Source organism: Rhinatrema bivittatum, chromosome 1 (genome assembly GCF_901001135.1).
Source record: "Rhinatrema bivittatum chromosome 1, aRhiBiv1.1, whole genome shotgun sequence".
Classification (NCBI taxonomy): Eukaryota; Metazoa; Chordata; class Amphibia; order Gymnophiona; family Rhinatrematidae; genus Rhinatrema; species Rhinatrema bivittatum.
In genome coordinates this window covers 257,735,671-257,750,766 of record NC_042615.1, presented here as the reverse complement: position 1 = coordinate 257,750,766, position 15,096 = coordinate 257,735,671, and the positions used below count along the sequence as shown (strand labels likewise).

Sequence of the window (15,096 nt, the reverse complement as noted above, 5' to 3'; positions counted from 1 at the left end):
TTTCAGCAGCGAAATAACTCCTGTTTTTCTAAAACATGAGAATTTATTTCACTAGGGAAAAGTCTTATCTAGTGTCAATTTTGTAGTCACACTGGGTAGTATAAATAGTACACAGCCCTGCCTTTCCTGGGCGCGGTGGTGCGGTCGGTTGCTATCCGTGATGGCGTCGCCTCTGTGCTGACTGAACTGACAAAGTCGGAGTGCTGTCGCTGGAATTACCTTCTTTCTTTGCAGCCAGTGCAGGACCAGGACTAGGAGAAGAATACAATACAAATTAAAATAAAAAAAATAAATGGCGTTCTTTCGGCCGCTTTCCTACCGGAGGGGAAACACCTACCAGAGCTTTACGCCTTTTGTCAGGTGGGTCCGGCGCTTGGAAGGGGAGAGGAGGGCAGGGTAGGGCGTTGTGGTGTTTACGCATGGGTAGGGGGTGACTGTAGCTGTCGAAAGGGTTTTAATTATTCATCTTTGCTTCAATTTAATAGTGACTCGGGTCCCCTTAAAGCGGCGGTCTATCTTTTTAACTGGCTGTCATTTCTTTTCAAAGTAGGCGTGGCCGGCTGGCCGGCATTAGCGGTATCTTTGTGAGGAAATAGCTTTTTTTTTGGAAGAGAAGAGCCTTGGGAGTAGATGGGAGGGGAGACCGGATTTGGGAGGGGGTGTCGTTTTTTTCCTGATATCACCGGGGTTTATCTATAAATATAGATTTTTGGCTTTCAAGATTGTCAATTTCAAGCTGAAAGCAGCTGTGGGTTAAGATTGCTTTCCTTTGCATCGAGCACCGTGTCACCACATGGAGAAAAAAGAGTGTAGAAGGTTTCAGTTCTTTCCTAACTAATAGGACGAAACATTTAGCAAGAGACGACCCTTTGGCAGCGATCGATGCTATTCGTAACCATTCCACACAACCCCTTTCTAAAATATATTTTATGTTAGGGTATGTTTTTAGTTGTTGAACTTTTCAGAAATGTATACATCCTAAACTACATTACGTGCTCCTTTCTCGCCCACTCTGTTGTTTCCAAAAGAGTTGAGGAGCCTTAATGAGCCATGTCAGCAGCGCTCGTGACCTGTGGGACTGTACTATAAAGGGAAGTAGTGTTCACTTATGCAGCTCTGGAAACTGGAGTTCAGTGTCTTGTTAGATAAGTGTATTACCAATTAAGTAGATTGGGATGTTCTACAGATTTTATTTGTAAAATTGGTTTGTTTTTTTCAGAAACAGTTAATTTTTCTGAGTTTTATATAGAGGTTTGACGTTAAAATTGCTATACTTTAGATCAAGTGCAGTTGTCTCTTAAGTGAACAGTGTTGGGAAAGATTTAAAGCACTTTTTTTTTTCTCTTTTTTGTTCCATTACTCTGTAAACTAAATATTATTTTGTCTTTTAAATATTAGGTGTAATAATGTTTACATTTGTATTTTCTCATGTGCCCTGTAATCATAGATGTCAGGATGTGTGCATTAGTGTACTGTCAAGTATGATAAACCAGAACAGAGGCTTTGTTCTGGAGATAGTAGGTGTATATATGTAAACAAAACAGTATACTTTCTTTAGGTAATTTAAAAATGGGTGTGTTACAAGGTCAATAATGAGAAGTGTTAAAGTAATATTTGTTTTCTTAGCTCCCTTACAGTGACCTTTTGTTGTTTGTAGCACAGTTCTCCTCTTTAATATTAAAAAAAAAATAAAATTCCAAATAAAATAAATAACTGATTTTTTTTTCAGCCCAGAGATCATTGTACACTTGTTACATTCTGTGCAATTGAAAATGTGACAAGAAAGAGAATCTTAGTGGATTAACAAGGACCGTTGACATGTCTGCCATCAGAAAATCAATTTGCCTTAAGCTTTTGTATTATGGGAAGCACATGGTCAACACTTTGAGGGTTCCCACATGATGGGTTTTCTTTTAAAGCTTTTCTCTTTTTTGATCATATTCTCCGAATACTCTCCTTGTTATCAGTTCTGGACAATGCCCTGTGGAACTGCCAATGTTTGAATATTTCAGTAGTGTGAAAACTGCAGAATTGGTTGTTGTGGTGACCCTTGTTATTATAGTTAAAAACTTTGAGTCTAGTTTACTAAGGTTTTTCTCTGCGCATGGGAGAGAGTTTTTAGTAAATTTAAGCCGTTATATCACTCACTGGGGAAGTATGTAGACAGAAAATGACAGAATACCCACAAGTGTAAAGTAATGACTGTAAAGATATGAGCAAATGCCACCTGTGAAAAGTATGGCCAAATCTGGCTAAGCCACTGTAGTAAGAAAAAGCAAGTTTTAACTTTGATCTTCTTAATCGTGCTTTGTTTCACATGCTCCCTCATCACAACTACATTTTATCATCCCATTGAACCACAGATCATTTACTGGACAAATAACTGCACAGGAAAAAATGGATGAATTTGCAGAAGTTTGCAAATGATAAGCAGTAATAAAATCAAGGCTTCAGCTTTGCTTTTATTTACATACCATTCAGACCCCCACATGCAGCTGAATATGGATTTGAATAGGGACAGTAACAAAACAATTAACAATATTAATTTATAATTGGAGTACTGGTGTTCTCTTATATACCTGCAGTTAGTTCAGAACATTACAGCTAGGCTTTTGGTATGGGTTGGTACTTGCCAATATATTTTCCTGTTTTACCCAATGGTTATCCATTGAGATTAGATATATGATATTAACTTGCTTTTAAGACTCTCTAGGGCTTATTTGAACTTTTTGGTGTTTGCAGGCTTGCAGTCTTATTAGCACAGGTGCAGTGGCGTAGCCAGAATTGATTTTTTGGGTGGGCACAAGGTTAACATGGGTGGGCTGTAGGCATGCAGGTCTACTAGTTGTTTTTTTACTGATAAATAATGCCAAATTATGCAGCATAGCATTCACATCTACACCTAAGTATGAGGTTTACTTAATGATACAAACATAATTCACGGTGATTTGTGGTACTTTAGCCTTCTTATTATTACAATTTTATACACGGCTCCTACCTGTCCATAAATTTTGAGAGAGCGGTTGTGTTGCTTATATTTAAATTGCTAACATCTCAAAATATAGATATATATTTTTACCTTTGTTGTCTGATCTTTGTATTTTTCTAATCAGTTGGTCCTGGTCTCTTTTTCCCATTTTTTCCCTTATAGCTCATTTCCTAATTCCTTTTCAGTGTCTTTCTTCTATTACTGTCTTCTTCCCTTCCACACACACACACACACACACACACACACATACACGCTTTCTCTCACAGACTCCCTGTCACTCTCATATGCTCCCCCCCCACAAGCTCACATTCAAGTTCTCACTTTCTCACCCCTCCCCAGGCTTATATTCTTATGCACACACAGATGCACATCCAGGCACCCATTCTCACCCACACACATAAACCCAGACTCCTATTCTCACCCACAAACCCATGCTCTCAGTCTCACCCACACATATTTAAGCTCCCATTCTCATCCATACATATACACATTTAAGGTACTATTCTCACCCACACATACACACATTCAAGCACCCATTCTTATCCACATATTCAAGCTTCCATTCTCACCCACCCACACAAACCCAGGCTCTCATTCTCACCCATATATACACACATTCAAGCTCCCATTCTCACCCATCCACAAACCCAGGCTCCCATTCTCAACCACACACAAACCCAGGCTCCCATTCTCAACCACATATACACACATTCGAGCTCCCATTCACCCACATATTCAAGCTTCCATTCTCACCCACATACACACCAGGCTCCAGTTTTCACCCACACACACTCCCATTCTCATCCACACATACACATTCAAGCACGTGCACAGCTTCCGCTTTCTCCCCCAGAGCTGGAAGATTAGCTGCCTCTCCTGCTGCCACCGGCCTCCTGCTATCTTCGGGCGTCGGGCTGTACTGCCCGCCGAACTTCCTGTCAGGGGGGGGAGCGGAAGCGCAGCGCACAACGTCCGCTTCCACCCTCCCCCCAAGCAGGAAGATCGGCCCGACGCCCGAAGAAGATAGCAGGAGTCTGGTGACAGCAGGAGAGGCAGCTGATCTTCCAGCTCTGGGGGAGAAAGCGGAAGCTGTGCGCGGCGCTTCCGCTCCCCCAAACAGGAAATTCGGCGGGCCGTTTGGTCCGAAGATAGCAGGAGGCCGGTGGCAGCAGGAGAGGCAGCTGATCTTCCTGCTCTGGGGGAGGAAGCGGAAGTTGCACGCGGCCCTTCCGCTCCCCCCCGAACAGGAAGACCGGTTGGCCATACGGCCGCAGCAGCGCTTCCCCACGTGTGCCGTGATGGCGCGCGAGGCGTGGGTTCTCTTGTTCGCTGTCGCGGGGATGGGATCCCGCGACAGCCTTGCAGTTCCGGTGCCAGTTGGGTGGGCCTGGGTCTAAGTTGGGTGGGCACCTGCCCACCCAGGCCCACCCGTGGCTACGCCACTGCACAGGTGAGGCAGGACTATCGTCTACCACACAAATGGGCAACTCTGACCCTAGAGTGCCAAAAACTGGTCTGGTTTTCAGGACATCTAAATGAATATGCATGAGAGAGATTTGCATACAATGGAGGTAGTGCATGCAAATCTTTATACACCAGGCATATTTATTGTGGATATCCTGAAAAACAGACCTACTCCAGGACCTGGTCTACAAGATAGCAGGCTTTTCATATGCTCTGCCAGACATGTGGAATAAATTGCCACATGACTGTTGTCTTGCAGGTGAACTATTTGTTGCTAGTTAAAATTGTAGCTGTTCACTAAATAGCACTGAGGAGAGTAATAGGCAGGTCTTTGTGGCATGTAGGAGTATCTGGTGTGGATAACCTTACAGTAGATTCAGATTTAATCAATAACCAAATTCATTAGTTTTAGTGAGCAGATAGATACTTTTATGAAGTAGTCAATCAGTTTATTAGCAGCATATGGTAAAACAAGGTTTAGAATGGCACAGATATTTCTCTTGTTTACTTTCTTTGGTTTCAGTTTCATAGCCTAAGGCAGTGTAATAAAAGATAAGCATTATCTTTAGGTCCAATTCTGCACTTAGAATTAGGAAATTGCTACACTAGCCAAGGTGAAAGGTAATTGAGCCAGTGTTCTCACCCTGCATGCTACTGCACAAGTCCAGGGATCTGTCTCAACACCACAGCGTAATGCAGCAAAATCCATTTTGGTGGTTGACAGTTAAAACCACAAAAGTCTCGCAGACTTCTCCTTGAGATATGACAGCAGAAAAAGAGTAACTCTACTTGCTTTCCCAGGACTTTCAAGGGATGTTGACAAGAACAGCTGCTTCTCAATTACAGAGCAGACTACTGAGTACCTGAAACTCAGTTTAGGTTGCAGTTTTACTGCAGTAAGTTCTGTTCACAAAGCTCTCTTGACAGAGATTGGGGAATCCTGGAAAAGACCTTAGCAAAAGCTCTTTTGAATAATGTCCATTCAGATAATGTCAGACGTCAAAGTCTGTCTGGGTAACTGAGAGTCCATTTTCTCCAAGTCATACTCATTGAATAATCAGTTCCATAAGGTCCAATGTTGATCCAGATTGGATGTCACCACCTCCTATAGACACAGGATTGGAGAGATGCAAACGATGTTATCTGAGTCCTGATGCATATGAATTTTCTGATATGGATTAATGAAGTTCAGAGAGTTTATTTGCAAAACAGGTGCTAGAACATTACTCATTTCATAGCTGGATACAAAGTTTTTACCAAGGACATGTTTCACAGTACCTGTGTCCAAGGTTTTTCTTTCACATTTGTAGGTGATGACAACTCTCTGATTTCAAGAAACAAACACACAGACTTTTCTCCTCTGTGTGAAAAACAGTCTCATATAAAGTAGCCAAAATCCTCACATGGCTGCAAACTCCATGTTTGTATTGCTTTTAGGTCTGCACTTTTTACTCACTCTCAGAATGATGCAGTAAAATGCACATACAAAAATGTGTCCAAACTGGGCGCCCCTTTTTTACCACATGCATGGTCTCCTGTCTTGGGCGCTCGATGCAATAGGCAAATGAGCCGCCATGCTAAAAAGGATGTTCTAGAGATAAACTTTATGTCCCTAGCGTGTCCATGGCATCAGGCGCCCAGGAGATGTGGCTATATGCGGGTTAGGAAAACAGACGCTTGTAAGTTGAGCATATGTTTTCCTATCCTGACCGCTGTGAAGACATTTTTTATGTTACTGCTTTCTGTTGTTCTTCTGACTTAATATCATCATGATATTAAGCTGGAAGAACCACAGAAAAGCAGTATTTTCTGCTTTTCTGTTCAGGTTTTGGGACGCTTGAAGACTTAATGCCTGCTCTGGGCTGGTGTTAATTTGAGGGTTAAAATGTGCACGTCTGGTGCATGGTTATTTTTTTACATCAGGGGTACTAGCTAATAGCCTTAGCAATATAGCATTTACATGTAATCAGCGCTATTACCTCTGTGCTTGTTTGGGTGTGAATTTGGATGCACTGATCCCCTTATTGCATCAGGGATTAGGAATGCGTGTTCAGTCGTGGGTTAACCTGTGCTGTAGCCTGAGTGCACAATATTGCATTGGCCTGTCTGTGTGCATAGCAACAGGCCTCAAGTTCATGATGCACATCCTATTTAAGGTCACTGGCATTTACTTTACAGGCAAATCCTCCAGCTAGTTTTTCATTTTGATATTTTGAGGCTTAAATTTGTGATTGTGAAACACCGTGGGGTTGAGTAGGCCACAGGGTTTTATGTTTTCAGGGAATGAGTTACTGGAAATTGCAGTGGCAGGAGGGGATGGGGTACTAGAGCATTTGAGTGTGATGGTCTGGAAGGTTGGGATTTTATAGACTTCTGATGACCATTATTTGTGGTGCAGTTTGTTTGTATTGTTTGTACTTTGTGAGTTGTTGTTGTAGAGTATTTTGTACTGTTTTAAATTTGTAACTTATGTTTTTTTTTTCTGGAAGAATGAGTAAAAAATATAACCAAAAATTCAGCTCAGTGGCAAGATGGCAGCATAATAGAGGATGTGCCTAGCTGCTGCTCCATTCCCTGTTACTTTCATGTTTCTACAGTTGAATATGCCTTCCAAATATAAGGGTCAGGTTTTTTGTTTTTTTTTTCCCTCAAACGTCTGCTTAGCAGCTCATTAAGACAGTCATGTCTCTGCCAACAGAGCCCCAAGAAGTCGATGGTCCTGGTGTGTGTCAAACAGGCCGATACAGTACAGTGTGCTCCGCCGAAGCGCAGGTAACCCGCGTTTGGACGTGCGTTTGACGCGCTAGCTTTACCCCTTATTCAGTAGGGGGTAATAGCGTGTCGAAAACGCGCGTCCAACCCCCCGAAAATAATAGTGCCCGCAACATGCAAATGCATGTTGATGGCCCTATTAGTCATTCCCGCGCGATACAGAAAGCAAAATGTGCAGCAAAGTCGCACATTTTACTTTCAGAAATTAATTTCTACCGGCACCCTCCGACTTATTATCATGGCAATATTAAGACAGAGATCCCAAAAGTTAAAAATAATTAAAAAAAAAAAAAAAAAAAAATCGGCTCGCGGGTTGAAAACAGGACGCTTAACTTTGCCGGCATCCGGTTTCCGAACCCGTGGCTGTCAGCGGGTTTGAGAACGGATGCCGGCAGAATTGAGCGTCGACTGTCAAACTCGCTGACAGCTGCCTCTTTTTATCGCGGGTCCTAATTTGAATAATTCTTTTTTTTTCTGAATCGCGCGCACAGTAGAGCGGGTGCTCGCCCGTATCGGCCTATCTGTGAGGGAGCATAGGGTTTGCTTACAGAGGAAGCATCCTTGAGTCCTTAGATCATCAGCCACTGACTGTACAGAGCCATGATTCTTTCTCTAGCTTTGCGGCACCTGACTGATGTGGCCGGGGCGACTATGCTGAAGGGGACTGGTGAGACTATTACGTTAGAGCAACTAGTTTTGGTTTTGTTTCCAGAAGATCAACAAGGAGTGAGTTTGAATCTGGGAGGTCGGAGGATGGTGTGGGCACTTTTCCATCTGGTTTGCCTTGGGTGAGTCAAAGTGCTCCTTCTTGTGAGTCTTGTAATGCATATAGGGAAAAATAACCCTTTCTGTTGCTACACGATGTTAGGTTCTATATTAGCAGGTAGCACCCAGAAAAAAAGATCTAGGCATCATAGTGGATAATACTTTAAAATCGTTGGCTCAGTGTGCTGCAGCAGTCAAAAAAGCAAATAGAATGTTAGGAATTATTAGGAAGGGAATGGTTAATAAAACGGAAAATGACTCTATATCGCTCCATGGTGAGACCACACCTTGAATACTGTGTACAATTCTGGTTGCCACATCTCAAAAAAGATATAGTTGCGATGGAGAAGGTACAGAGAAGGGCAATCAAAATGGTAAAGGGGATGGAACAGCTCCCGTATCAGGAAAGGCTGAATAGGTTAGGGCTGTTCAGCTTGGAGAAGAGACGGCTGAGGGGGGATATGCTAGAGGGCTTTAAGATCATGAGAGGTCTTGAACGAGTAGATGTGACTCGGTTATTTACACTTTCGAATAATAGAAGGACTAGGGGGCATTCCATGAAGTTAGCAAGTAGCATATTTAAGACTAATCGGAGAAAATTCTTTTTCACTCAACACACAATAAAGCTCTGGAATTTGTTGCCAGAGGATGTGGTTAGTGCAGTTAGTGTAGCTGGGTTCAAAAAAGGTTTGGATAAGTTCTTGGAGAAGTCCATTAACTGCTATTAATCAAGTTTACTTAGGGAATAGCCATTGCTATTAATTGCATCAGTAGCATGGGATGATCTTAGTGTTTTGATAATTGCCAGGTTCTTGTGGCCTGGTTTGGCCTCTGTTGGAAACAGGGTGCTGGGCTTGATGGTCCGTTGGTCTGACCCAGCATGGCAATTTCTTATGTTCCACCTTGGCCAGCAGTTGTGACACTGAACTCCCTATGCGATTTTCTGACAGGCTTTGGGAAGTCCTTAAATAATTGTACTATCAGGATTGACACCCTTTCTTCCAAGTTTGAGCATCTGGCTCTTAATCATGAAGGACAAGGAGCTGCTATTAATTCAAAGGTTTCAGTTATTGAAGACAACTTAAATATATCAGGCCTTTAATGCATTGATGGTGAAAGATCATAATATGCTTTCCAGAAGGACTGAACATCTAGAAAATCATACTAGATTTTTGAGCTTGCGATTTCATAATTTTTCTAAGGTTATGGGGGAAATCCTGGATATGACTTTGAGAAAATAGTCTTTTGAATTTTCAACCTGGTCTTATGTCAGTCATTTACATTTTTTGCCTAAAAGTACATCTGCTGTTTCTCAATCTACAATACATGATTTAACTAATTTCTTAGAGAATTCCACTTTGGAAGTTACTGAATGTAGTATGTTAATAGTTTCCTTTATTTCCTTTGAGCATTTGAGTAAAGTAATGCTGAAGTACTTCAGGAATATATCCATATTTTATGGATAGGTAGTTAGGATTTTTCCCAATCTAGCTTGGGAGATACAAGTGTGATGTAGGGATTTTCTTGCCCTTTGGCAAGAAGTTTTTTTTCTAGGTTATTCCTTCATGCTTTGCTATCCTTTCAAATGTGTCATCAAACAAAATTATTTTTATATTTTTCTTTCCTGAGCAATTGAAAGCGTTTTTGGAATCCAGAAGCCTTTGACATCTTCTCCAATGTCTACTTAGAAGGGCATAGAATATTGTCTGTTAGCTACATGTTAAGCATATTTCTCTTCTGGTTTATTTCTTGTTTTTTTCTCCCTGAGATTATTTTCTACCTCCTATTGTCATATTTAGATATGTGGAGAGTGGAGGAGTGGGCTACGAACCAGGAGACCAGGGTTCAAGCCCCACTGTCTCTCCTTGTGACCTTGGGCAAGTCACTTTATCCCAGGACAAGCAGGATGCTATTCCTCACATATGGGTGACATCATTGATGGAGCCCTATTGTGGAAAACATTCTGTCAAAGTTTCTAGAAACTTTTGACTGGCACTCTGAGCCCACTGAGCATGCCCAGCATGCCATGATATTCTCAGCCACAGGGGGTCTCCTTTCAATCTTCGTTTTTCCGCGCTGCTGTTGGCATTGCGGAGCAGGAGCCTGTGTGAGTTTCTCACAAATTGTCTGACTGAAAATCAGATTTAAAAAACATTTATTCTCTCCCATATTGGGGTCTCTCGTGTTACCACCGGCTGGTGAGTAAATTTAGTCTCTTTTTTTACTCTTGAATAGAAATCATTTTTCTCTCATTTTCATCGACGGCTGTTCACGAAAATATGGCCACGGGATTTAAAAAATGTCCCAATTGTAATAGGACCATGTCCATTACAGATCCACACCTCGAGTGTGTCCTTTGCTTAGGTCAAATACACGACGTAACAACCTGTCCCAAGTGTGCTGAAAGACCCGCCAAGAAAAGATGGAACATTTATTCCATCTACAATTTTTGCCTTTCCCCGTCGACGTCTACTCAATCGTCTCCGACCGGAGTCTCTAAGTGTTTAATACTCAAAAAGCGTTGTCTGGAAGGCTTAGGGGATCGTTCATCGCCGACCCCATCCGTAGCATTGACGAGGTCAGCGGCGGAACATCGACCAAAGCATTGCCATCGGCACAGACACCCATCGATCCCGGAGGCGCTTCTCTCCCCAGAGAAATCTACCGCAAAACAGCCTCGACTGTTGCAGACTCCACCGCTTCCCCTCTATCTGCTGTGCTTAGTGCTCACCTCCAATGGGGGGAACGCTGCTCCCGCGGCTCCGCTAGGCCTTCAGGGCGTCCGCCATTGCCAGACCATCTCGCTGCTACCACGCGCGCGCGCGCGCAAGGACACGCATTATGGACGCACGGTCGCCGGAAGTCTGGCCCTGCCTGGGTTAACGACGCCACGCCCCAAGCCTGATTTAACCGGCGTTCGCCTGCCTTCTCATTGCCTTGCAACGAGGGTCGCTACTGTTAGTAGTTCTTAGTTGCGCTTCTGCTGTTCTGCATTCCGGTTGACCTCAGCTTGTTCCTGACTCTGCTTCTGCCTGCCGCCCGCCGTTGACCTCAGCTTGTTCCTGACTCCGCTTCTGCCTGCCGCCAGCCTCCGACCTTTGCCTGTTCCTGAGACTGCTTCTACTGGCTGCCAGCCTGACTTGGGTTCGTCTCCGTTCCTACTCACCACCCGTTCCAGCTCTATTGCACGCTACAGACTCCAGTCCTGCCTTCAGCTGGTTACAGTCTACAATACGCTAAAGACTCTGTTCCTGTTATCTATCTGCTCCACTCCACGGCATACCACAGACCCCGGGCCTGCTCAGACTGCTTCTATTCAGCAGGCTAGAGACTCTATCTGACCGCCCCGCTCTTGCCGGGCCTTCCAGCTCCCTGTTTACTGGACTCTGTGGTTTACTCATTGCCTAGGCCTTCTTTCTATAGAGACTGTTACTGTGCTCCTAAGTCCCAAGGTTCTAGGACCCTATGGGCTCCTCCTGGGGGGTTCCTGGTTCCCGGGTGAAGACCTTTGCCTGTGGCTCCGCCTCCCGACCTACTCTGCTTCCAGGGTAGTTCGGCTCAAGGGTTCACACCTGGACTTCAACTTCCCAGACTGCAATACTCGACTTCAAGAAACACAGAGGCCTTCACCTCCTCTCACTGCACCGATCATCGAACCTCCACAGGGCCCTGTGGAAGGACCAACAACACCTCCACCGCCACCACGTGTAGCTGCTCTGCCTGCACCACTATCATGGAGGAATTGACAGATTTTATCCATCAAGCGGTGCTCCAAGCATTAAAGGCTGAAGTACTTGTGCTGGCATTTGAGTGGTGGTGTATTTCTCACTGTTTGCCCTGAAGGCAATTGCTTAAACTTTTCTGAAGAGGCTGAACTGCTGCATGGAGACAAACCACCAGCATTACACATAATAGCCCCTGAAGCAGCTCAAAGAGCGAAACTCCGCCTGAGTCGGGCTTTTCATAATGTTTTGTGCAAAATAAAGAACTCCTGGTGTTCACTGATCCTTTTGTCTTGGTCACAACTGTTATATTGGATCAGTTTCTGGTTTGCTTTTTTGGACCAAGCATTTAAAGGACCAGCAACCATCGATGCCGATGTCTCTACCATCGCCGATGCTCGGCCCAATACCGGAACCAATTCTGTCAATGCCTACGCCAGTACCTGGGGTCCCAGGACAGCCAGAATTAGCTCTGTTTCAGCTTCTGATGAACAGATTTGACGCAATCGTCGGTGCTCTACCATCGATTCCAGCCAAGCCACAGGAAGATGTCCCTGGACGGATACCACTAGATGATCCACAGCCAGGTCCTTCAGAGCTTTCTCGACCGCCAAGGTCTTCTCCCACATCTCCATGTCAAGAGGACCCTTACGATTCCTGGGAAGACAGACATATGGATACTTCTTCTGAAGGGTTTATGTCTGATCCTTCTCCACCGGAAGATTTATCCTTTACAAATTTTGTTAAGGATATGGCAGACACCATACCATTTACTTTGGTATCAGAAGATGACACGACAACAAACATTGGAAGTCTTACAATTCGTGGACCCTCCAAAAGAAGTCTTGGCCATCACTGTCCACGAAGGTCTGCTAGACTTAAAGCACAGACACTGGGAGCATCCATGCTCAGTACCATCCATAAATAAGAGAGTGGACACCACTTATTTGGTACAATCTGTACCCGGAAAGCAGAAATCACAACTGCCACATCAATCAGTAGTTGTGTAGTCTGCACAAAATAAATCTAAGCGAATAAGACCTCATTCCTCCACTCCTCCAGGCAAGGATCACAGATTCCTGGACTCCTTGGGCAGGAAAGTCTATCAAGGGGCCATGCTCAATACAAGGATTGCGTTATATCAGCTATATATCACGCAATACCAGAGAAACCTGTGGAAACGGATGCAAGGTCTCTCAAATTCGTTACCACAGCAGTATCAAGAAGCAGCTCGAACCATAGTACACAAAGGGCTTGAAGCTGGTAAGCATGAAGTCCGAGCTGCTTACGACAATTTTGAAACTGCTTCAAGAGTAGTGGCCTCTGGCATAAGTGCACGTTGCTGGGCATGGCATAAGGCCTTGGACCTCAGGCCTGAGGTCCAAGAAAAACTAGTTGATTTGCCATGTGTAGGGGACAACCTTTTTGGCTCAAAGGTGCAGGACGCTTTGGCCCAGTTGAAAGAATACATAGAAATCTTGCGTCAATTGTCGTCATTTCCACAGGATTCTGCTGCATCTTCATCTTGCCGCCCTCCTAGGAAGGAATCTCTAAGGCCTTTCTATAGGCAGAGGCGTTATTACCCTCCAGCATCAAGGGGCAGATCTTCTCGTCCGCAGCAAAGATCTCAGCCCAGGCAACCTAGAGCTACTAGGCCTCAACCTCCTCCGCAGACGGGACCGGCTGCAGGCTTTTGAGGCCATCACCAGAGACCAAAGCCATCTCCACAACCTTCAACTGGATCTACCAGTAGGAGGCCGAGTTTCCTCCTTTTACAACCATTGGGTACAGATAACGACAGACCAATGGGTGCTCTCAATAATATCTTGAGGGTACCAACTCAAATTTTCTCTCAATTCCAAAAGATTCTCTTCCAAAACCTCTTCCACTAGGCGAAAATCACATAATTAGCCACCCTTTTGAGAGCCAGAGCCGGTTACCCGGACTCAGCAGGGCAGAGGATTCTACTCCCGTTATTTCCTCATTCCAAAGAAAACCGGAGGCGTATGTCCCATCCTAGACCTCAGAAATCTCAACAAATTTCTGAAGAAAGAAAAGTTCAGGATGGTTTCTCTAGGCACCATGCTTCCACTTCTTCAAACAGTTGGCTTTGTTCTCTGGTCTATAAGACGCTTACACTCATATTCCAATATTCCCTCCTCATTGCAAGTATCTGCACTTCATGATGGGTCATCAACATTTCCAGTACAAGGTACTACCATTCGGACTCTCTTCAGCTCCCAGAGTATTCACAAAATGCCTGGCAGTAATAGCAGCATGCTTGCACAAGGAAAGTGTCCACGTCTTCCCTTATCTGGGCGACTGGCTCATCAGTGCTCCTTGTTGAGATTGACTCCTAACTTCTCTCAACAGAACAATTGCTCTACTTCACTCCAGGGGGTTTCTCATCAATTATCAAAAGTCCCATCTCATTCCATCTCATCTACTTAAATTCATCGGAGCAGAATTGAACACCATCCTCTCCGAAGGTGGCGGACCTGACGCGTCACCTAGATAGGATTTTAGACAGTGCTGGGGAGGAGCCGGCTGTCATGGTACATGTGGGCACCAATGACATAGGAAAATGTGGGAGGGAGGTTCTGGAAGCCAAATTTAGGCTCTTAGGTAGAAAGCTTAAATCCAGAACCTCCAGGGTAGCTTTCTCTGAAATGCTCCCTGTTCCACGCGCAGGTCACCAGAGGCAGGCAGAGCTCCGGAGTCTCAATGCGTGGATGAGACGATGGCGCAAGGAAGAGGGATCAGTTTTGTTAGGAACTGGGGAACCTTTTGGGGAAGGGGGAGTCTATTCCGAAGGGATGGGCTCCACCTTAACCAGGGTGGAACCAGACTGCTGGCACTAACCTTTAAAAAGGAGATAGAGCAGCTTTTAAATTAGAACAAAGGGGAAAGCCGACAGTCGCTCAGCAGCGCATAGTTCGGAGAAAGGTATCTTCAAACGATACTAATGATGCATTAGAATTAGGGTATCCCGACAGTGAGGTTCCAGTAATAAGAAAAGTAGTCCAAGTACCTGTAACTAAAAACTCACCTGAGCTAAAAAATTCTAAATTATCCCTATCAATTAAAAAGCAGAATGAAAATACAAACAAAAAACAAACTTTGAAATGTTTGTATGCTAATGCCAGAAGTCTAAGCAGTAAGACGGGAGAATTAGAATGTATAGCAGTAAATGATGACAGACTTTAATTGGCATCTCAGTGACATGGTGGAAAGAGGATAACCAATGGGACAGTGCTATACCGGGGTACAAATTATATCACAATGACAGAGAGGAGCACTCGGGAGGAGGTGTGGCGCTTTATGTCCGGGATGGCATAGAGTCCAACAGGATAAACATCCTGCATGAGACTAAATACAAAATTG

At 44.2% G+C, this 15,096-nt stretch overlaps 1 protein-coding gene across 1 annotated transcript in view; it reads left to right on the top strand.

Moving 5' to 3' along the window:
- The first annotated feature begins 245 nt into the window (after positions 1 to 245).
- Positions 246 to 15,096, top strand: part of C1H20orf194 (chromosome 1 C20orf194 homolog) — a 794,595-nt gene continuing 779,744 nt past the window's right edge. Inside the window, 1 exon segment of the mRNA XM_029594038.1 lies at positions 246 to 360. Within this exon segment, the coding sequence (XP_029449898.1) occupies positions 293 to 360 (68 nt within the window). The 5' untranslated portion in view covers positions 246 to 292.